At 45.3% G+C, this 24,794-nt stretch overlaps 1 protein-coding gene across 10 annotated transcripts in view; it reads left to right on the top strand.

The window, feature by feature from the left end:
• Positions 1-24,794, top strand: part of LOC140719374 (tenascin-X-like) — a 212,983-nt gene that overhangs the window by 110,115 nt on the left and 78,074 nt on the right. For 9 of the 10 annotated variants that reach the window (XM_073034029.1, XM_073034053.1, XM_073034045.1 and 6 more), the window contains 7 exons: positions 1,077-1,367; positions 8,242-8,532; positions 9,067-9,357; positions 9,810-10,100; positions 19,810-20,103; positions 22,393-22,692; positions 24,200-24,490. In XM_073034029.1, the coding sequence (XP_072890130.1) occupies positions 1,077-1,367; positions 8,242-8,532; positions 9,067-9,357; positions 9,810-10,100; positions 19,810-20,103; positions 22,393-22,692; positions 24,200-24,490 (2,049 nt within the window). The remainder of the gene's footprint in view (positions 1-1,076; positions 1,368-8,241; positions 8,533-9,066; positions 9,358-9,809; positions 10,101-19,809; positions 20,104-22,392; positions 22,693-24,199; positions 24,491-24,794) is intronic. The other variant, XM_073034011.1, reaches the window with a different exon arrangement.

The following is a 24,794-nucleotide window of genomic DNA, read 5'->3' as shown; positions in this document are numbered from 1 at the left end:
TTCTTTATTGCATGCACAGAATTGCCTATCTGTCCCTCAAACTATAAAGTCCCCTATTACTGCTGCCATCCATTCAGTTCCCTACCCTTCTGAGCCACAGGGCCAGACTCAGTGCCAGAGGCACTGTCGCTGTTGCTTCCCCCAGGTAGGTTGTCCCTCCCAACTGTGCTCAAAATGGAGAACTTATTGTTGAGGTGCACAGCCATGGGAGTGCACTCCACTTTATGTCATTCTCCCTTCCCTCTCCTGAAAGTCACCCATTTTGCTGTCTCCTGTAGCCTTGGGGTGACTACTTCCCTGTAGCTCCTGTCTATCACTGCTTCACTTTCCCTAAAAAACTGAAGGTCATCGAGCTGCAGCTCCAGTTCCCTTACACAGTCTCTAAGGAGCTGCACCTCGACGCACCTGGTGTAGATGTGGCTGTTGGGGAGGCTGCAAGTCTCCTGGAAATCCCACATCTGACACCCAGAAGAGAACACGGGCTCTGTAGACATACCCCCTTTACTGTCAAGAGCTAAATAAGAATAAGAAGTAAGAAGTAAGAAATAAACCTACTCGTCTCTGCCTGTTCTCACCAAAGCCTATTGAGCAAAGCCTTACCACTCTGACTCAGACCACTCAGATGACGACTGCTCCGCTAGATGGTACCTGTCTTTTATGGAGATTAGGAATTTCAAACTGTGCCACTGTCCAATCAAAGACTCCCACTGAAAACTGGTTGAGGGGTAATAACTGATCCTGAATTGGTGGTATGGGTCATGCATCCAAACACCCAAGAATATGATGTGCTATAATCAATTAGACATAATGTTATGGTCTGTGGTCAGACAACTATTGGCTTAGTCAAGCCTAGAGACTCAGAGGACTGTCGTAAGGGCAGAGAACACGGGCCTCAAGCTGCTGAGAGAAAACCTGCCAATGACAGAACAATTAAGAGAACTCTTGGCGCATTGGCCTTAATACTCGGAGTACTGAGTACAGGAGTTGGATATTATGTTGAAGTTGTATCAGGTGTTGATGAGAACATATCTGAGGCATTGTGTAAGGGTCCTCACACCTCAACCTCTCCATTTCAGCTGGTGAGGACAAAGATGCCCCATCACTCGTGAAACTGGGCACCCTGTCAACGTCAACCATCACATCGAACTCTGTCCGCCTCTCCTGGACCACAGACAGGACTGTTGATACCTTCCTCATCCAGTACAGGGTTCAGGGGTCGCAGGAGACCCGGAACATCACGGTGGCCGGAGGGAAGCGAGTGTACCTCATCAGTGGTCTCCGTCCCTCCACCAGATACATCATCCATCTCTACGGGATCTCGGGGAGTTTGCAGACCCAGCCCCTCTCCACCCAGGTCACCACTGCAGGTACTGTGGAGCAGTCCGATCCTCAATGTCCAATGCTCTCAATGTGAATATGACCTTCTCAGTCTTTCTCTCTGTCTCTGTCTCTGTAATTGTCCATTCAAGGACTCGCCTATAGACTGGCAGCTGGCCGCAGACTATTCCTGCACTGGAGAATTTGAGAATTAGTGTAAAGAATTGTCACAAATTAGGTGATGTTCTTGTAATGTACACGTGGTCTAACTCACTCATTTTTAATGTTCTGAAACAGTCTTCAGTTGTTTACATCCTGTGAACTAACAACTCAGACAATGTGTTGGAGTTGGACAATCAACACCAGAAGGCAGCATTGGCAGCATTGTGTAAAAAGAGCTACTTTTTAGTCAGATCCATGCTGAAGATTTAAAAAGCAGAGCTTCAAGCCAGTTTTCTCTGAGTTGGACAATCCACACCAGGGGCGTGTGAAAACAGCTACTTTTTAATCAGAGTGGCGATCGAGATTTTGAAGGCAGAGCTTTGCAGCAGTTTTTCTGATTTGAGGAGCAACCTATCAGCAAGAGGGATTCATCAGAAAGGGCCAACAATTCAAGTGCAAACAAAGAGGCCAATCTTTTGAATGTGCCAGTCTTTAGAGTAGCTTTGGCTCAGCAGGCTTGGGTGAGGTAAACTGTCTTGGAACTTTCTCTCCCTCTCCCTCTCCCCCTCCCTCTTTCCCTCTCTCTCCCTCCCTTCCTCCTCTTCATTCCTCATCTATTAGTGTATAGATGAGTGAGAATGGCTCCAGGAACAGTGTTTTGTACTGTGTGTGGGATTTGGGAAGTCTGGGAGACCAGGTGCACCAAGCTGCAGCTCTTGAAAGAACGTATTAAGGAACTGCAGCTGCAGGTCGATGACCTTCAACTCGGACTGGGAGAATGAGGAGGTGATAGACAGGAGCTACAGGGGGACAGGTAACTGGGTGACTGTCAGGAGAAGAAAGGAGAATGCACAGTTGTGACCGTTCCCCTCAATAATAAGTATTTAACTTTAAATAATATTGAGGGGGACGATCTACCAGGGGAGCCACAGTGACTGGGATAGAGTCTGGTGCTGTGGCTCAGAAGAGTAGAGAGGTGAAGAGGACTGCAATGTTGATAGGAGAGTCCTTAGTCAGAGAAACACAGACGAGGTTCTGTGGGAGCAATGGAGACATCCGGATGGTATGTTGCCTCCCTGGTGCCAGGATCAGATCATGTCTGTGGCATCCTTGGGGCAAAGGAGAGCAGCCTTTTGGTACAAATTGACACCAATGACATAGGAAGACAAGGTGAGGAGGTCTTGAAGAGAGATTCTAGGGAGCTAGGTAGAGAGCTGTAATCTCTGGATTGCTGCCTGTGCCACGTGCCAGTGAGGGTAAGAAAAAGATGGTTTGGCAGGCGAATGTGTAGCTGAGGAACTGGTGCAGGGGGCTGGTGTTCAGATTTATGGATCATTGGGATCTCTCCTGGGGAAGGACGGATTACACCTGAACCCGAGAGGGTCCAATATCCTAGAGTTGTTCGGGTGGGCATAAATTAGGAACCAGAGTGATAGTGCTAAAGATGAGGTAGTGGGTTTACAAGCCGAGGCAATGTGTAGTGAGGAGAGGGCAAAATTGCAGCCAACAGAATGAGTTGCAATGTAAAAGGCAGACAAAATCAAAAAAGGGGAATACAGGTCTGAACGTGTTTTATTTGAATATGTGCAGTATATGGAGTAAGGTCGATGAACTCGTAGCACAGCTACAGACTGGCAAGTACAATGTTGTGGGCATCACTGATTCATGGCTGAAAGAAGGTTATAGTTGGGAGCTCAATGGCCAAGGATATACAGTGTAGGCAGGAAGGCAGAAGGGGTGACATTGCTCTGTTGGTAAAAAGTGAAGTTAATCCATCCAAACTCCCTCCATTTCTGTGAACTAGTACACTTCCATTGATACCTCCATATTGTTGTTCATTCTTCCTCAGATATAATTATCCCTCCTTCCTTCTCCCATTTTGTTTTAATGTATGAAGTCGAATGTGTTTTAAGATTTGACAACCCCTTATACATGCTTGAAATGATTCTACTACCATTATCTGAATTATATGCTTTTCTAAAGAGCTCTATCAAGCATGTACTTGCCTTGGTTACATTTTTAAGCATCTTATTAACATATTGTCGCATCTGTAAATCAGAAATCCCATTATGATAGTACCCTCCCTGTTTGCTGGAGAAATTGTGGAAATCAAAATGCAAATCATTATCATATTTTTTTGGGACTGCCCTGTTATCAAAAACTATTGGGGGGGATACACAATGCCCTACAAGACATCTTTAAATGTGAAATACCCTTAGAGAGTAAGACCATATATTTTGGATATATGCCTCAAGAATGGTTGAAAAGAGATAAATATTTAATGAACATACTGCTGGTGGCTGGTAAAAAGACTCTTACTAGGAAATGGTTATCACGGGAGAGCCCAACTTTAAATACATGGATGGAAATGGACATTTACAAAATGGAGAAGATAACTGCATCTGTTAATCATAAGCTGGAACAATTTGATTCATACTGGGAAAAATGGTTTAACTACATAATGCCTCATAGGCCTGATTTTATTCTCACAAATCAATGAATATGTTGTTAAAAAAATCACTCCCTACTTGTACAGAGTTCTTTCCTTTGGCTTTTTTTTTCTTTCCACTCTTTTCTATAAGTGTGTACCTCAGATAAATACTTAGTGGAGATTTGTGATATATATGATTATATGATATATATGTACAACGTCTGAAATACATCTTATGGAAATGTTTGTTTGATGATGAACTTAAATAAAAAATAAAATTACAAAAAAAAAGTGAAGTTAAAAGGAGGTGACATAGGGCAGAAGGTGTTGAATTGTTGTGCATAGAGAGAAGGAACTGCAGGGGTAAAAAGACCCAGATGGGAGTTATATACAGACCTCTAAAGAGTTGCAAGGATGTGGTCTACAAATCACAACAGCAGATAGAAAATGCTTGCCAAAAGGGCAATGTTACAATCATCATGGAGAATTAGGCCATTTGGCCCATCGAGCCTGCTCTGCCATTCAATCATTGCCTTTTTTCCCCCTCCTCAACCCCACTCCATGGCCTTTAATCCCATGTCCAGTCAAGAACCTATCAATCTCTGCCTTAAAAACATCCAATGACCTGGCTTCCACAGCTGCAGGTGGCAACAAATTCCACAAATTCACCACCTTCTGGCTGAAGAAATTTCCCTGCATCTCTGTTTTGAATGGACTCCCCTCTATCCTGGGGCTGTGCCCTCTTGTCCTAGACTTTCCAACCATGGGAAACATCCTTTCCACATCAACTCTGTCTAGGCCTTTCAACATTCAAAGGGTTTCAATGAGATCCACCCTCATCCAGACCCAGAGCTATCAAACATCCCTCGTATGACAACCCTTTCATTCCCGGAATCATCCTTGTGAACCTCCTTCGAAACTTCTCCAATGCCAGCACATCTTTTCTTAGACAAGGAGCCCAAAACTATTCACAATACTCAAGATGAGGCCTCACCAGTACCTTATAAAGTCTCAGCATCACATCCCTGCTCTTATATTCCAGACCTCTTTAAATGAATGCTAACTTTCCATTAGCCTTCCTCACCACCGACTTAACCTGCATTAAAAGAAATGGTCCCAACACCAACCCCTGCAGAACACCACTAGTCACTGGCAGCCAACCAGAAAAGGAGCCTTTTCTTCCACTCACTGTCTCCTACAAATCGGCCAATGCTTTAATACGCAGGTAAATTGGGAAAATCGGGTTGGTGAGGGATTCCAAGAGGGAGACTTTCTAGAATCCCTGAAAGATGGATGTTTAGAGTACCTCATGGTTGAGCCCACGGGGGGGAGGGGGGGGGATCAGCTATCGGATGTTGTTCAATGAACCAAAATTGCTTAGCGAGCTTAAAGTAAAGGAACCCTTAGGGGCAAGAGATCATAATATGACCAAATTCACCCTGAAATTTGAGAAGGAGGGAGGGGCAGAATTTACCAGAAGTTAGAGAAATTGATGTTAATGCCATCAGGTTGGAAGCTAAGTGACTATAAAGTGTTGCTCCTCCAACCTGAGAGTGGCCTCACCGTGGTAGCAGAGGAGGCCAAGGACTATCCTGTCGGTGTGGGAATGGGAGGAAGAATTGAAATTAGTTGCCTCCTGGAGACCCTGCCTAACAAAACCTTGGTTTAAATGAAAGTTTTCAGCATCATTGTAATTTGCAACAAAAAATCTCAAAACACTTTTGCCCTCTGGGTTCACTCCTGAAATCCAGTCCCAACAGTAGGAATACTTTGCTTTTGGCAGCACCTGGAAAATCTTTCAAATTGTGATCAAAATATCTTTTAACTTGTTAAATTTCAGGCATAGGCCATAGGCAAAGTTAGACATAGGAACAGAATAAGGCTGATCAAGATTGCTGTGCCACTCTTTCGTGGTGATTTATTATCCCTCTCAACACCATTCTTCTGTCAGCTACCCGTAACCTTTCAAGTTCAAGTTTATTGTCACCTGACTATACATATGTCATAATATGATCGAATTCACCCTGAAATTTGAGAAGAAGAAGCTAGAATCACATGAGTAAAGGAAATTACAGAGGCATGAGAGAGGAGTTGACTGAAATTGATTGGAAAAGAACACTGGCAAGGAAGACGGCAGAGCAGCAATGGCAGGAATTTCTGAAAGCAATTCGGAAGGATATATACATCCCAAAGAGGAAGAAGTATTCTAAAGGCAAGATGACACAATGGTGGTGACAACAAAGGAAGTCAAAGGCAACATATAAACTAAAGAGAGGGTATATAATAGAGCAAAAATTAGAAGGAAGTTGCGGGATTGGGAAGTTTTTAAATACGAAAAGAAGGCAACTAAAAAGTCATTAAGGTAAAGATGGAATCCAAAAGTAAACTAGCTGATAATAATAAAGAGGATACCAAAGTTTCTTCAGATGCATAAAGTGTAAAAGAGAGGCAAGAGTGGATATCAGATCGCTGGAAAATATGCTAAAGAGGTAGTAATGGGGGTCAATGAAATGGTGGATGAACTGAATAAGTATTTTGCATCAGCCTTCAATGTGCAAGACACCAGCAGTATGGTGGAAGTCAGGGGTCATGAAGTGTGTGATGTTACCATAACTAGAGAGAAGGTTCTTGGAAAACTGAAAGATCTGAAGGTAGATAAGTCACCTGGACCAGATGGTGTACATCCCAGGGTTCTGAAAGAGGTGGCTGAAGAGATTGTGGTGGCATTAGTAAAGATCTTTCAAGAATCACTAGATTTTTTTAAAGTGCAATCGTGAACAATAAGCAGATCAGAAATGCTGATCAAGTCAACTAGTTCCCAAAGAGAACTCTGATAGGCCAATCAGATGGTTCCAGAAGAATAGAAAATTGCAAATGTCACTCCACTCTTCAAGAAGGGAGAGAAGCAGAAGAAAGGAAACTTTAGGCCAGTTAGTCTGACCCCAGTGGTTGGGAATATTTTGGAGTTGATTGTTAAGGATGTCGTTTCAGGGATACATGATAAAATAGACATGGTTTCTTCAAAGGAAAATCTTGCCTGACAACTTTGTTGGAATTCTTTGAAGAAGTAACAAGCAGGATAAGCAATGGAGAATCGGTTAATGTGTGTACCTGGATTTTCAGAAGGCCGTTGACAAGGTGCCACACATGAGGCTGCTTAACAAGCTACGAGCCCATGGTATCACAGGAAAGATTCTAGTATGGGTAAAGCAGTGGCTGATTGGCAGGAGGCTAAGAGTGGGAATAAAGGGAGCCTTTTCTGGCTGGCTGCTTGTGACTAGTGGTGTCCCACAGGGGTCTGTGTTGGGTCTGATCCTCTCTACATTATATGTCAATGATTTGGATGATGGAATTGATGGCTTTGTTACAAAGTTTGGAGATGATACGAAGATAGGTGGAGCAGCAGGTAGTTTTGAGGCTACAGAAGGATTTAGACAGATGAGGAGAAATGGGCAATGAAGTGGCAGATGGAATACAGTGTTGGGAAGTGTATGGTCATGCACTTTGGTAGAAGAAATGAAAGGGTTTACTTTATTCTGACTGGAGAGAAAATACAGAAATCTGAGGTGCAAAGGGTCTTAAAAGTCCTTGTGCAGGATTTCCTACAGGTTAATTTGTGGTTTGAATTAGTGGTGAGGAAGACAAACGCGATGTTAGCATCCATTTCAAATGGATGTAATTTTGAGATGCAGTAAAGCACTGGTGAGGCCACACTTGGGGTTCTGAGCCCCTGATTTTAGAAGGGATGTGCTGAAACTGAAGAGGGTTCAAAGGAGATTCACTAAATGATTCCAGGACAAGATGGCTTGTCATATTAAGAGCATTTGATGGCTCCAGGCCTGTATTTACTAGAATTCAGAAAAATGAGTACTGACCGAATTGAAACCCATCAAATGGTGAAAGGCCTTGATAGAGTGGATATGGAGAGGATGTTTCCTCTGGTGGAGTGCCTCAAAATAAAGGGGCATCCTTTTAGAATGGAGATGAGGTGGAATTTCTTTATGCAAAGAGTGGAGGATCTATGGAATTCTTTGCCACAGGCAGCTGTGAAATGTTTTTGTGTGTTTAAGGCAGAGGGTGATGGATTCTTGATAAGTCAGATCATGAAGAGATTTGGGCTGGGAGGGTGTGGAAGGCAGGAGATTGGGGCTGAGAGTAAAATGGATCAACCATGATGGAATGGTGGAGCATACTCGATGGGCCAAATGGACTTACTCTGCTCCTGGTCATATGGAAGCCAATTCTGAAGGTTGGCAATCTCTGCTGCCTTCTGCTGTGTGTGGGTTGTAGTGAAATCCGTGACTCTTCATGCCTCAACCTCTCCGTTTCAGATCCTGAGGACAAAGATGCCCCATCGCTGGAGAGACTGGGCACCCTGTCAACCCCGACCGTCACATCGAACTCTGTCCGCCTCTCCTGGACCACAGACAGGACCTTTGACACCTTCCTCATCCAGTACAGGGTTCAGGGGTCACAGGAGACCCGGAACATCACGGTGGCCGGTGGGAAGCGAGTGTATCTCATCAGTGGTCTCCGTCCCTCCACCAGATACATCATCCATCTCTACGGGATCTCGGGGAGTTTGCAGACCCAGCCCCTCACCACTCAGGTCACCACGACAGGTACTGTGGAGCAGTCCGATCCCTCTGAATGTCAATCTCTGTCTCCATCTCTCTCTCTCCCTCACATTCTCTCTCTCTCAAATTCTCTCTCTCATTCTCATTCCCTTCTCCCATTCCCCCTCCCCCTCCCCCCCTCCCCCTCCCCTTCCCCCTCCCCTCCCCCTCACCCTCCCCCACCCCCCCTTCCCCCTCACCCTCCCCCACCCCCTCTGTAATTGTCCGTCCAGGAACTCACCTGTAGACTGGCAGATGTGCTCAGGACCATTTCCTGCATCGGAAAAGCTGGCTGTTAGTGTAAAGAATCATCACAGATTAGGTGATATTTTTGTAATGTTCACTCGGTCCAGCTCACTCATTTTTAATGTCCTGAAGCAGATTTAGTTGCTTACTTCCTGTGGACTAACAATTTCTGTCAGGGGCCTCAGACGGCGTGTTGGAAGCCAATTCTGAAGGTTGGCAGTCTCTGCTCCCGCCTGCTGTGTGTGTGTTGTAGTGAAATCCATGTCTCCTCACACCTCAACCTCGCTGTTTCAGATCCTGAGGACAAAGATGCCCCATCGCCGGTAAGACTGGGCACCCTGTCAACCCCGACCGTCACATCGAACTCTGTCCGCCTCTCCTGGACCACAGACAGGACCTTTGACACCTTCCTCATCCAGTACAGGGTTCAGGGGTCACAGGAGACCCGGAACATCACGGTGACCGGCGGAAAACAAGTGTACCTCATCAGTAGTCTCCGTCCCTCCACCAGATACATCATCCATCTCTACGGGATCTCAGGGAGTTTGCAGACCCAGCCCCTCTCCATCCAGGTCACCACGACAGGTACTGTGGAGCAGTCCGATCCCTCTGAATGTCAATCTCTGTCTCCATCTCTTGCTCTCCCTCAAATTCTCTCCCTCATTCTCATTCTCTTCTCCCATTCCCCCATTCCCCCTCCCCCTCCCCTTCCCCCCTTCCCCCTCACCCTCCCCCACCCCCTCTGTAATTGTCCGTCCAGGAACTCACCTGTAGACTGGCAGATGTGCTCAGGACCATTTCCTGCATCGGAGAAGCTAGCTGTTAGTGTAAAGAATCATCACAGATTAGGTGATATTTTTGTAATGTTCACTTAGTTCATTTAGTTGCTTACTTCCTGTGGACTAACAATTTCTGTCAGGGGCCTCAAACGGCGTGTTGGAAGCCAATTCTGAAGGTTGGCAGTCTCTGCTCCCACTTGCTGTGTGTGTGTTGTAGTGAAATCCATGTCTCCTCACACCTCAACCTCGCTGTTTCAGATCCTGAGGACAAAGATGCCCCATCGCCGGTAAGACTGGGCACCCTGTCAACCCCGACCGTCACATCGAACTCTGTCCGCCTCTCCTGGACCACAGACAGGACCTTTGACACCTTCCTCATCCAGTACAGGGTCCAGGGATCGCAGGAGACCCGGAACATCACGGTGGCCAGTGAGAAGCGAGTGTATCTCATCAGTGGTCTCCGTCCCTCCACCCGATACATCATCCATCTCTACGGGATCTCGGGGAGTTTGCAGACCCAGCCCCTGACCACCCAGGTCACCACGACAGGTATGATTTTCTTGAAAGCTAATTTGAGACAGATGGAAGTAAAATGTTTAAATAATGTCCATGTCAGCAGAGGAATCAGAATCAAGTTTATTATCACTGGTAGATGTTGTGAAATGTGTTGTTATGTATACATTAAACATACTGTAAGATACAATTTTATATTATCATGGGCTTGGTCATTGTCTGTTCAGAAATCTGAAGGCAGTGCAGAGAAGGCTCCTCTGAAATCATTGTTCTTGTCTCGAGGCTCCTGTGCCTCCTCTTTCATGGTAGCAATGAGAGGAGAGCATGTCCTGGGTGGCAGGGCTCCTTCATGATGGATGCACCTTTTAAAGATGTCCTGGATGGTGGGAAGGCTGGTGCCCATGATGGAGTTTGCAACCCTTTGCAGCTTTTCCGATCCTGTGCATTAGCGCCTTCATACCAGACGAAGATGCAACATCAGAATACTCTCCACGGTACATCTGTAGAAATATGCTCGAGTCTCTAGTGACTTCAGTAACATCTATGGACTTCTGTGACACCTGAGCCGGAGGTTTTGACATATAAGGTATAATATATCTTGGAGCATAGGAAGTTACAGGAAAGGAACAGGGCCTTCTGCCCATCACATCTGTGCAGACCATGATGCCAGTTTGTATTCATTCCATCTGCCACACATGGTCCATATCACTCCATTCCCCACCTAGACTCATGGAGTCATAGAAAAGGACAGCACAGAAACAGGCTCCCTCAGCCCATCTAGTCCAAACTGAACCATTTAGACTGCCTACTCCCATCAACCTGCATTTGGACCATAGCCCTCCATACCCCTACCATCCATGTACCTATCCAAACTTCTCTTAAACGTTGAAATCGAGCTCACATGTGCCACTTGTGCTGGCAGCTCGTTCCATACTCTCACCACCCTCTGAGAGAAGAAATTTCCCCTCATTTTCCCTTCAACCATTTCACCTTTCACCTGAAACCCCTTTTTACCGGACGTTTCCAGAAACACTGCTCTTACAGAACTGGTAAAGTGAAATAGCTGCAGCACAGCAGTAAAAATTTTACCCAGGGCATAACACACCCTTAACCCTTGACCTTAAGGGTAGTCCCACCCATCCTCAGTGCAAAAAGCCTGCTTGCATTTACCCTTTCTATACCCCTCATAATTTTGTATACCTCGATCAATCTTTTACATTCAAGGAATAAAGTCCTAACCTATTCAATCTTTTCTTATAACTGCACGCAACATGGATACAACATGAATTTACAAGGATGCAGCAACATCCTTGTAAATTTTCTCTGTACTCTTTCAACCTTATTTACATCTTTCCTGCAGGCACGCAATGCTCCAAATTAGGCCTCACCGACATCTGGTACAACATCCCAACTCCTGTACTCAGTATTTGATTTATGGGCCTATAATGTCCTGGCTTATTTTTATAGCCTCGCTTAAACTTTGGAACACAATTAGCTATCTTCTGGTACCTCACTTGTCTCCCAGGATGATGCAAATTTTCATGTGTCTGTCTGAATGCTCCTTCCCTTTCTTCCATAGTCCAGCCCATCAGATACCCTCCTCTTCATTTCTTTCAACTATCCCCTCCCCCTCACCCACCTACCTTCCCCTCTCACCCGGTGTCACCTATCACCTGCCAGCTCGTACTTGTCCCGTAATTCCTCTTCCTCTTATTCTGCTTTCTGCCACCCCTCCTTTTCAGTCCAGTTGAAGATCCCTGGAGCGGGGTGCCAACTGTTTATTCTCTTTCGTAGGTGCTGCCAGACGCTGAGTTCCTCCAGCAATTTGTGCGTGTTGCTCAAGATTTCTGTAGAATCTCTTGTGTTTATACATTAATATAATATTTACTTCAAACATCTGCCTTGGTAACAGGATCCAGGCATCTGCCACTTTCTGTGTAAAAAGAAACTTGCCTTTAAACTCCTTCCCTCTCCTTTGAACTTCTCCTTTAAACTTTTCACCTTTCACCTTAAACCTTTGCCCTCTGGTATTAGTCCTTTTCACCTGGGAGAAAGACTGTCTACTCTATCAGTTTTTCTCAAAATTTCATATACAGTGCCTCTACCAGGACACCTTTTAGCCTCCAATGCTCTAGAAAAAAAATCTGTTTACTTGAGCTCTCCTAAACACTCCAGCCCAGGAAACACCCTGGTGATTGTCTTCTACACCCTCTCCAAAGACACCATATGCTCGTCATCATACATCTGTTGAAAGGTTTTTAACTCTCTATAGTGTATCTGCCTCTTTCCTGCACACACCCACCACTCTCCATATAAAAAAACTTACCTCTGACAACCCTGTATACTTACCTCTGAACGCCTCGTGTTAGCCAGGCACTCTGTCTGTGCTGGTTTGAACTTTGAAACTGGGCACGATTAGCTGAACAGCCTCCTTCCATGCTGTCAGGGAGGAGGGGGTGAGCCTGGAGTTTCTCCAGACACACCCAGCCTTCGGATGACAGCATTTTAATGGCCCTTGCCAGGTTTGCACATTGTTTGTTTGGGAGAAGATGGAAAGTGTTACTGCAGCAACGCTGACAGCTGTGTGGCATCACCAGGAAGTTTCTCCAGTGGCAGGGAACGAACAGGCAAGGCCTGTCTCCACACCCGCCGTTCTGGATTGTATAATTAGCTGCCTCACAGTCAGGGGACGTCAGATTCCATTGGCTTTTACAATGGGATATCCTGACTCTGTCCCTAACTTGATCATGGGACAATTTACAATAACCAGTTAACCTGCTCAGTATGCCTGGGATACGGAGCACCCTGGGAAACCCACACAAAAGCTGTGCGTTCCCCAGGAAGGACATACAGAGACTTCTTACAGCCCGGCGCTGGAATTGAACCTCCAGACTTCGGAACGTCCTGAGCTGTTAGAAACATAGAAAGCAGGTGTAGGAGTAGGCCATTCGGCCCTTTGAGCCTGCACCACCGTTCAGTATGATCATGGCTGATCATCCAACTCAGAACCCTGTACCTGCTTTCTCTCCATATCCCCTGATCCCTTTAGCCACAAGGGCCATATCTAACTTCCTCTTAAATATAGCCAATGAACCGGCCTCAACTGTTTCCTGTGGCAGAAAATTCCACAGATTCACCACTCTCTGTGTGAAGAAGTTTTTCCTCATCTCGGTCCTAAAAGGCTTCCCCTTTATTCTTAAACTGTGACCCCTCGTTCTGGACTTCCCCAACATCGGAAACAACCTTCCTGCATCTAGCCTGTCCAATCCCTTTAGAATTTTATCCATTTCAATAAGATTCCCCCCTCAATCTTCTAACTTCCAGTGAGTATAAGCCTAGTCGATCCAGTCTTTCTTCATATGAAAGTCCTGCCATCCCAGGACTCAATCTGGTGAACCTTCTCTGTACTCCCTTTATGGCAAGAATGTCTTTCCTCAGATTAGGGGACCAAAACTGCACACAATACTCTAGGTGCAGTCTCACCAAGGCCTTGTACAACTGCAGTAGAACCTCCCTGTTCCTGTACTCAAATCCTTTTGCTATGATTGCCAACATACCATTTGCCTTTTTCACCGCCTGCTGTACCTGCATGCCCACCTTCAATGACTGGTGTACAATGACACCCAGGTCTCGTTGCACCTCCCCTTTTCCTAATCGGCCACCGTTCAGATAATAATCTGTTTTCCTGTTCTTGCAACCAAAGTGGATAACCTCACATTTATCCACATTAAATTGCATCTGCCATGAATTTGCCCACTCACCTAATCTATCCAAGTCACCCTGCATCCTCTTAACATCCTCCTTACAGCTAACACCGCCGCCCAGCTTCATGTCATCCGCAAACTTGGAGATGCTGCATTTAATTCCCTTGTCTAAATCATTAATATATATTGTAAACAACTGGGGTCCCAGCACTGAGCCTTGCAGTACCTCACTAGTCACTGCCTGCCATTCCGAAAAGGTCCCGTTTACTCCCACTCTTTGCTTCCTGTCTGCCAATCAATACCATACCCCCAATACCGTGTGCTTTAAGTTTGCACACTAATTTCCTGTGTGGGACCTTGTCAAAAGCCTTTTGAAAATCTAGATATACCACATCCACTGGCTCTCCCCTATCCACTCTACTAGTTACATCTTCAAAAAATTCTATAAGATTCGTCAGACATGATTTTCATTTCACAAATCCATGCTGACTTTGTCCGATGATTTCACCTCTTTCCAAATGTGCTGTTATCACATCTTTGATAATTGACTCTAGCATTTTCCCTACCACCGATGTCAGACTAACCGGTCTATAATTCCCCGATTTCTCTCTCCCTCCTTTTTTAAAAAGTGGGGTTACATTAGCCACCCTCTAATCCTCAGGAACTAATCCAGAATCTAAGGAGTTTTGAAAAATTGTCACTAATGCATCCACTATTTCTTGGGCTACTTCCTTAAGCACTCTGGGATGCAGACCATCTGGCCCTGGGGATTTATCTGCCTTTAATCCCTTCAATTTACCTAACACCACTTCCCTACTAACATGTATTTCCCTCAGTTCCTCCATCTCACTAGACCCTTGGTCCCTTACTATTTCCGGAAGATTATTTATGTCCTCCTTAGTGAAGACAGAACCAAAGTAGTTATTCAATTGGTCTGCCATGTCTTTGTTCCCTATGATCAATTCACCTGTTTCTGACTGTAAAGGACCTACATTTGTCCTGACTAATCTTTTTCTTTTCACGTATCTATAAAAGCTTTTACAGTCAGTTTTTATGTTCCCTGCCAGCTTTCTCTCATAATCTTTTTTCCCTTTCCTAATTAAGCCCTTTGTCCTCCTCTGCTGGTCTCTGAATTTCTCCCAGTCCTCAGGTGTGCCGCTTTTTTTTGCTAATTTATATGTTTCTTCTTTGGACTTGATACTATCCCTAATGTCCCTTGTCAGCCACGGTTGCACTACCTTCCCTGGTTTATTCTTTTGCTGAACTGGGATGAACAATTGTTTTAGTTCATCCATCCGATCTTTAAATGCTTGCCATTGCATATCCACCGTCAACCCTTTAAGTATCATTTGCCAGTCTATCTTAGCTAATTCACGTCTCATACCTTCAAAGTTATCCTTCTTTAAGTTCAGAACCTTTGTTTCTGAATTAACTATGTCACTCTCCATCTTAATGAAGAATTCCACCATATTATGGTCACTCTTACCCAAGGGGCCTCGCACGACAGGATTGCTAACTATAGAGTTACACTAACCGTTACCCTACCGCAGCATCCAACATCCGATGGGGCTCATCAGCCGTGGTTGGCAGCTCACCTGGGAAAAGGAAAACTTGGATCTCAAACTTCGGCTGCCTTGAGGAAGGCTTCGGGAGTAAACCCCGGGGGAAAATCCGGAGTGGGAGTCCCCAAGGCGATCCTACATGGAGCTCAACGCTGACTTCTGTGACGCTGCTGATGCCAATTTGTATCAGGCTGTGCGGTTCCTTTGGATTCATCGGCTGTGTGGTGAGGGGCAGCAGCTTGCTCTCCATACTGTACTGCCCTGGCTAGACAGCTGGGATGCAACGCCCGTGGTCGACCCCAAATGTACAGAACATTGAACACTAGAGCACGACCGGGCACTGCAGCAGATAAATATCCCAGACACAGATGGGACGTTTTAAATTAGTCTGTGTCAGTTACCATTATTGTTTTCACCGATTCTGTTGTGGTATTGCAGAACATTTCAGGCCATTCAGTCCACGATGCTGTGCTGATCCTTTTAATCTGTGGTGGCCAGTGCTATCATGTTTGCCGTTGTGTGCTGGGGCAGCAGACTGAGGGTAGCAGACACCAACAGAATCAACAAACTCATTCGTAAGGCCAGTGATGTTGTGGGGGTGGAACTGGACTCTCTGACGGTGGTGTCTGAAAAGAGGATGCTGTCCAAGCTGAATGCCATCTTGGACAATGTCTCCCATCCACTCCATAATGTATGGTTAGGCACAAGAGTACGTTCAGCCAGAGACTCATTCCACCGAGATGTAACACTGAGTGTCATAGGAAGTCATTCCTGCCTGTGGCCATCAGACTTTACAGCTCCTCCCTCTGAGTGTCAGACACCCTGAGCCAATAGGCTGGTCCTGGACTAATTTCCGCTTGGTATAATTTACTTATTATTATTTAATTATTTATGGTTTTATATTGCTATATTTCTACACTATTCTTGGTTGGTGCGACTGTAACGAAACCCAATTTCCCTCGGGATCAATAAAGTATGTCCGTCTGTCTGACCCTTCACTCCCACATAACCACCCCATTTTTCTTTCATCTGTGTGGCTATCTAAGAGTCCATTAAATATTCCTGATGCATTACCCTCCACCACCACCCTGGCTGTGTTTTCCATGCACCCACCACTTATACCTCCGACATCCCACCATATTTTCCTCCAGTCATCTTAAAATCATGCCCTCTTGTATGAGCTATTTCCACCTGGGGAAAAAGGTGTTGACTATCCATCTGATCTGTGCCTCTTATCATCTTGTAAACCTCTAACAAGGCTCCTCTCATCCTCTTTCATTCCAAAGAGAAAAGCCCTAGCTCGCTCAGCTTATCCTCATGACATACTCTCTAACCTCCTCTGCACTCTCTCCAAAGCCTCCACCTTGTAGTTTGAATATGTACAATAAAACCATACTCAATAACTTAGTAATATTAAGTGAGATCTCAAGACCACACTTGGAATATTGTGTTCAGTCCTGGCTCCTCATTACAGGAAGGATATGGAAGCCCATGAGAATGATTCCAAGAATGAAAGGGTTAATGTATGAGGACCTTTTCATGGCTCTGGGCCTGTATTTGCTGGAGTTTAGAAGGAAAGTGGGGATTTCATGGAAACCTATTGAATATTGAAAGGGCTGGATAGAGTGGATGTGGAGAGTGGATGTTTCCTGTAGTGGGGGAGTTTAGGACCAGAAGGCACAGCCTCAGAACAGAGCAAAGTCCCTTTAGAACAGAGATGAGGAGGATTTTCTTGAGCCAGACAGTGGTGAATCTGCCACAGTCGGCTCTGGAGGCCAACTCATTAAGTGCATTTAAAGTGGAGGTTTATAGGTTCTTGATTAATCAGAATGCCAAAGGTTACGGAGAGGAGGCAGGAGAATGGGGTTGAGGGGAATAATAAATCAGCCATGATGGAATGGCAGAGTGACTCAATGAGACAATTGGCCTAATTCTGCTCTTGCATCTTTTGGTTTTATCACCCCTACTGGGGCAAAGACCACCAACAGCAGGTTGCCAAAGTCCTTCTCCTGGGCCAGTCTTTCATGTTGTCCCCAGGTGTAAATCATCTTCAAAGATCCTTCTACTCCTGGGAACGAGGTCTTTGGAGTCTCTGTTGGTGTTTCTGCAACTTTTGAGATTTTACCGGGAATCGCCCACCCCATCCCCAACTCTCCTCCTTTCACAGCCATGCTTGGGACTGTTCATGGCCGAGTGGTGTTATTGTCACGTGTACCAAAATCCGGCGAGAAGGCTGTCTTGCATTCTCTTTTAATGTTAAGGCAATTGCAGGAAAGTGCAGGGGGTATGTCAGAGGAAGTGTTTTACAGAATGGTGGGCATGTGGAATGCATTGCCAAGGGTGGTGGTATAGGCAGATGCATTAGGGGTTTTAAGAGGCTCTAAGACAGGCATATGAAAAATGAGGGCTATGTGGAAGGGAAGGGCTAGATTGATCTTGGAGTAGGTTAAAGGGTTGACACCACATCGTGGCTGAAGGGCCTGTACTGTGCTGTACAGTTCGATGTTGGATGTACATAGAGATCTGACCATTCCACCATGCATTGAGCTAGAACAAGGTAAAACAATGACAATGCAGAATAAAGTGCAAAAGTTACAGAGAAACTGCAGTGCAGGTAAACAAATAAACTGCTGGACCATAATGAGGAGAATTGTGAGATCAGGAGTCCATCTTATCATGCAAGAGGCCGATTCAGTACCAAGCAGTGATGCGTCCGGACAGAACACTTTCTATGGTGCGATGAGAGATGACAGGGACATGAGGAATTTCTTCAGCCTCCTGAGGAAGTAGGTGTGTTGGTGAGCTTGCCTGGCCCTGATATCAGTGTGATTGGACCAGGACCAACTACTGGTCCAATCACACTGGACCAGCACCCCTGATGTGGAGAGGAGGATGTGCACTGCCCCCCTCCTGAAGCCAAAGACGTTGAGGGAAAGGTTGTTGTCATGACACCATGTTACCAGTCTCTCTGTCTCTTGTCTGTACTCCAGCAACGTTATTTGAGATGTGGCCCTCTACAGTGGTGTCATCTGAAAAGTCGTGGATGGGGTTAGAGCAGAATTTGGCCTTGCAATCATGAGAAGAGTTGGGAGCTGAGGGCACAGCCTCGCGGGGCTCCATTGTTTTGAATAATCACAGTGGACGTGGTGCCGCCTGTCCTTACTGATGGCATTCTGTTGCTCAGGAAGTCACCGACTCCGTTGCCGAGGGAGGTGTTGACTCTCAGGCCCTGGAGTTTAGTAACGAGTTTGCTTGGACTGATAGTATTAAAGGCAGTCTGAAGTAGGTGCCTTCACTGTCCAGATGCTCCAGGGATGAGATGGTGTCCACTTTAGACCTGTTTCAGTGGTAGGTAAATTGCAGTGGGTTGACGTTCAAAGTTCAAAAGTTCAAAGTACATATATGTGACCATGTACTACCGTGAAATTCACTTTCTGTTCATTCACAGTACAACAGAGAAATACAATAGAATCAATCAGAGCCCACGCTCACAACAACGACTAACCACCAATGTGCAAAACAAGACCAATTATGCAAAATAAATAGATAGATGAATATATACTGAAAACATGGGTTGCAGAGTCTGTGAAAATGAATCTGTAAGTATGATATCAGATTAGAGTTTTGGTGGATCAGCAGTTTGATGGTTGAGGGCCCTCTTCTTTGTGGTGGCGTGTTGGGGAGGAAGCATTAAGAAGAGGGACGCCTCACGTCTTAATAAGCTGGTAAGGAAGGCGGGCTCTGTCGTGGGCAAAGTATTGGAGAGTTTAACATCGGTAGCTGAGCGAAGGGCGCTGAGTAGGCTACGGTCAATTATGGATAACTCTGAACATCCTCTACATAGCACCATCCAGAGACAGAGAAGCAGTTTCAGCGACAGGTTACTATCGATGCAATGGTCCTCAGACAGGATGAAGAGGTCAATACTCCCCAATGCCATTAGGCTTTACAATTCTACCGCCAGGACTTAAGAACTTTTTAAAAGCTATTATTAATGCTTTTTGAGATAGTGATTTAGATGCATATCATATTTTTTACTGAGTTAAGTATCGTATGTAATTAGTTTTGCTACAACAAGTGTATGGGACATTGGAAAAAAGTTGAATTTCCCCATGGGGATGAATAAAGTATCTATCTATCTATCTAATAACTGTTCCTGAACCTGGTGGTGTGGGACCTGAGGCTCCTGTAGCTCCTCCCCGATGGCAGTAGCAGGAAGAATGCATGGATGCGTGGTGGGGCCCCTGGTGATGCACGTAGACATCTGGAAGTCTGGGGTTGGTCGATGAAGCAGTTTGTGACGGTGGATGTTGAAATGTGGTGTTTCATCGCTGCAGTACTGTGCAGCACATAAACATTACTCTAGTTTGGACTCTGCCGAGGTCCACGCTGAGAATCCACACACTTTGCTGTTGCTGATCAATCACGGCCCGCAGTGCCTCTTGCCTCAGTGACGTTCCTGTCTCTTTTCCTGCACAGCTTTAAAAGAGAGAGATCAACCCATCAAAATCGTTAAGCTGGACGGCCTCTCTTTCTCCGATGTCACCGATGTTTCCTTCCAACTCTCGTGGAGGGCAGAGAAGGTCTTTGACTCTTTCCTCATAGTGTACGGGGTCCAAGGCTCTGAAGTGACGCGGAACCTCTCAGTGTCCGGGGAACGGCGACTCGTTGTCATCACAGGACTCAGACCCAGCACCAGCTACACCGTCCGTGTCTACGGAGTCTCTGCTGCCGGTCTCACCAAGTCCCTCACCACCCTGGTGACCACCAAAGGTATTGTACTTCCCATTGACTTGTAGTTTACAGAAACCAGAATCTGCCTTTTCCTTCTGGTTACGAGTGGCCTGTGGAATGTCAAGCTAGGCTCCTCACTCAGTATAAGGACTCCTGACAGACCAGTAATTATGCTGTAAAGCATGATAGTGAAGTGGTTAGCATATCATTATTACCGGATCAGTGACGTCTGTAAGCAGTTTGTACATTCTGATGACCATGTGGGTTTCATCCAGGTGCTCTGGATTTCTCCCCATTCCAAAGTAGAGGTCAATAAGTTACATGGGTGAAACTTGGTGGAAGGGCCTGTTATCGTGGACCTGTTTTGACGTACCTGTAGGTGAACTGCGGTGTGTCGAAGTTGCCTTCAAGGCTGAAGTTAATGTGTGCCCTAACCAGGCTCGCAGAGCACTTCATGCTGGTAGATGTTAAAATATGTTGTTATGTGGTAACAATGCCAAGCAAGGCATAAAGATTACTACCTTACAATGAACATTAGCAAGCAAGTTTATTTGTATAACACTTTTCAATCTCAAGGCAGTTCAAAGTTCTTCACATAGAACAAGATATAAATATCAAACAAACTTCAGGCAATATACAAGAGAATAAAATCACACAAGATAGACACGATAAATAAAGTTACGGTGCAGAAAATTCTAATTAAAAGCTACAGTGAAAAGAAAAGTTCTAAGCCTCGATTTAAAAGAGCTTAAATTTAGGGCCGACCTCAGCTCCTCTGGAAGGTTATTCCAGATACGTGGAGCGTAGTAACTAAAAGCTGCTTTACCGTGTTTAATTTTGACCCTGCGGACAGTAAACAGACCCGCCCCAGATGTCCTGAGAGCTCGGGAAGGTTCATAATGCAGCAAGAGATCAGAGATGTACTTTGGCCCCAGAACATTCAGTGTTTTACAAACCAGCAGTAGTATTTAAAAGTCAGCCCAGCTGTGTCAAAAGCAGCACTAATATCCAGTAAAACCAAAACTGAAATTTTAGCATCGTTGTGGTTTAAGTGGATGTCATTTTAAACCTTGACCAGAGCACTCTCATTGTTATAATGTTGTCGAAATCCAGACTGGAAAACATCCGTACAGATGCTGAGTGCCAAAAAGCTGTCAAGTTGCTGATAAGCAACCTTTTCAGTGATTTTACTTAAACGTGCTAAGTTTGATATGGGCCTGTAGGTTGTTCTTTTTGAAAAGCGGCTCAATAACTGCAGTTTTCAGGGCTTTTGGGAAGCAGCCTGATAGAGGTATTGACTATCTTCAGAATGTCTGACACTTTGCAATTAAAAACATTTTTTAAAAGGCTGTAGGTAAAAGGAAACAGGAGGAGGATTTCAGGTGTAGCACAATTTCCTCTGTGGTCTATATTTTGAATCGTGTCATCTTAACGAAGTGAGTTCTGAGTGAGTGAAAGGATGACACTGACCTGATGCAGACACACTGACGACATGTCTAACCTTCTGAATTTTGTCAGTAAAATAGAACGCAAGGTCATTACGTGACTTTGTAGACAGGAGTTCAGGTGCTGCTGATGTGTGAGCCTCTCAAATAAGGCACGTGCATTATAGCTGTTTGTGTTTATAATATCAGAGGAGGACGGCCTTGCATGTCTCAGCTTCGTAGATGCAGAAAGTTTCTTTATAAATGTTGCAATGGACCTGGGGTTTTGTTTTCCGATATCTGTGCTCAGCTTCTCGACACTCTCACTTTTGGAGTTTAACCAGCGAGGTGTTTCGCCGTGGTGCTTTTTGCTTCCCAGAAACTACGTTTTACTTTGGTGGGGCTGATTGCATCACTGACATCTGTAATTGTAGACTTGAGCTGGTCTGCAGGGTCACTGACAGAGGCTGGCGAGAAGGCAGGTGCGGGAGAAAAGGCCTGTGTGAACAACACCTTGGTATTTTCAGAGATATAATGTTCTGCGTTTACCTCCATCTGAGCACTGGTGAATGGAGATAAGTATAGATATAAGATACAGGTATAAAGACGTAAATAAATTGTGGAAAAGAGGAACAGTGAGATGGGGTTCTCTCCTCCCCTTTATCACTGCCATCATGCACTCCCAGAAACTACTGTGACATGGAGCAGGTTCCCTAGTCATAACTGAGGATCTGAGATTTAAAGCCCGGACTCACCACACCATGGCGAGTGAAGGAATCATTCTATCGGGGCCCCTCCACCTCTCTGCCGAGGTCCATGCTGTGAATCCACCCACTTTGCTGTTGCTGATCAATCACGGCCCACAGTGCCTCTTGCCTCAGTGACGTTCCTGTCTCTTTTCCAGCTACAGCTTTAAAAGAGAGAGATCAACCCATCAAAATCGTTAAGCTAGACGGCCTCTCTTTCTCTGATGTCACCGATGATTCCTTCCAACTCTCGTGGAGGGCAGAGAAGGTTTTTGACTCTTTCCTCATAGTGTACGGGGTCCAAGGCTCTGAAGTGACGCGGAACCTCTCAGTGTCCGGGGAACGGCGACTCGTTGTCATCACAGGACTCAGACCCAGCACCACCTACACCGTCCGTGTCTACGGAGTCTCTGCTGCCGGTCTCACCAAGTCCCTCACCACCCTGGTGACCACCAAAGGTATTGTACTTCCCATTGACTTGTAGTTTACAGAATCTGCCTTTTCCCTCTGGAAGTGTTTATTTTGTATTTATTAAGAGATACAGCACGGCAACAGGCCTTTCCAGCACACACTGCTCATTCACACCCATGTGACCAATTAAACTATTAACCCGTACATGCAGTCACAGGAAGACCATATAAATTCCTTACAGACAGCCATGGGATTTGGACCCTGGACAATAGACAATAGGAGCAGGAGTAGGCCATTTGGCCCTTCGATCCAGCACCACCATTCACTCTGATCATGGCTGATCATCCACAATCTGTACCCCGTTCCTGCCTTCTCCCCATATCCCTTGACACCGCTATCTTTAAGAGCTCTATCAAACTCTTTCTTGAAAGCATCCAGAGAATTGGCCTCCACTGCCTTCTAAGGCAGAGCATTCCATAGATCCACAACTCTCTGGGTGAAAAAGTTTTTCCTCAACTCCTTTCTAAATGGCCTACCTCTTATTCTTAAACTGTGGCCTCTGGTTCTGGACTCCCCCAACATCGGGAACATGTTTCCTGCCTCCAGCATGTCCAATCCCTCAATAATCTTATTCTGGCACTCTGACAGTGCTACACTAACCACTATGCTACCATGCTGCCCTTTACCTGTAGCTATGACAAGCAAGGACTCTGTACCCACAGAAAGCCCTGTGGCATGTCAAGCTAATGCTCTTTACATCAGTGATTACACTTAGTAACACTACTCAAAATTGTTAATGTCATTTCCTGTACACACACGTAAGGAGGACAAAATAATTGTTACTCCAGATCTGATGCAACACACAAAAAGCAACAGATAAAGAACACAAAAATAGTAATAAAAACACAATAAATATAAATACATAAGATAGCATTGTTCAAACAAGCTGACCTGCCAATTAGCTTTTGAGGGAGATTGTTTAAATTTAATAAACTGGTGGAAGAAGACCTGAGAGCTCAAGCGGGATCTTAAAACAAAAATTATTCTGTAATGTACTCCAGTCCCAGGTGATTGAGCACTTTAAAAACAAGTAAGAGAATTCAAAATCAATTCTAGAAAAAAATTCTAAAGAAACTTAGAAAAAATTCTAATGAATTCTAGAAGATACAGGAAGCCAATGCAGAGCAGTTAGGGTGGGAGTGATATTTTCCCTCGTCCTAGTTTTGGTTAAAGGTCTAGCAGTGGCATTCTGAATGAGATGAGGTTTGTCAATAGATTGCTTTGGAGGGCCAGTGAACAGTGCATTGCGGTAATCTAGTCTATTCCACAAAAGGCATGAATTAGTATTTCAGCATCATTACGTGACATCTATGGACCAGTTTCTATCTTCTTATCCACAAGTTCGCTGTGAGTATTCTCAGTAATTTCCTTTCTATTCCAGTTAATAAAAGCCGTGGAGAGCAGAGGAATGTTCAATGCTGGCCCCTCTATGGCCCTGGTCCACCCATCCCCATCGAAGTCTTCAATACCCAGTAATGCCTTTTTCTTCTGCAGAGACAAGCCAGGTGCAGCCCAGTAAAGCCATTAAACTGGAGAGCCTCTCCTTCTCCAACATCACCACCGGCTCCTTCCGAATCTCCTGGAGGGCGGCGAAGATCTTTGACACTTTCTTCATTCTGTACGGGGTCCAAGGCTCGGACGTGATGAGGAACATCTCGGTGACCGGGGATCGGCGGTTTACAGTCCTCACCGGCCTCAGACCTGGCACCACCTACACCATCCGTGTCTACGGGGTCTCTGCCAGTGGGCACACTGAACCAATCACCATCATCGTAACCACCAAAGGTACTGGTCTTAACGAAACGTAACTGTCCTCATGTAGAAGCTGCAGCAAGGAGAGGGGTCAAGATGATGTCCAGTCAAGGTTAGCGTACAGATAGTGTGCAGTCAACCTCAGCAAGTGTGGCCTTTGTGGAAATGTCTACGAAGAGCACAGCTTCCCTTTGCACAACAGGGACCAGAGCCATCTGACCTATAGAGACCAGAGAACAGAAGGGTTTCAAGAAACACACACCAACTAACTTCAATTATCATTAATTGTTATATTGTAATTTGTTTTGGCTTTTAACACGTGCATTCTGCATGGTGA

This window comes from Hemitrygon akajei, chromosome 2, assembly GCF_048418815.1.
Source record: "Hemitrygon akajei chromosome 2, sHemAka1.3, whole genome shotgun sequence".
In the NCBI taxonomy this organism is placed as follows: domain Eukaryota; kingdom Metazoa; phylum Chordata; class Chondrichthyes; order Myliobatiformes; family Dasyatidae; genus Hemitrygon; species Hemitrygon akajei.
The sequence above is the reverse complement of the archived record's forward strand: the minus strand, read 5'-3'. Positions and strand labels throughout refer to the sequence as shown.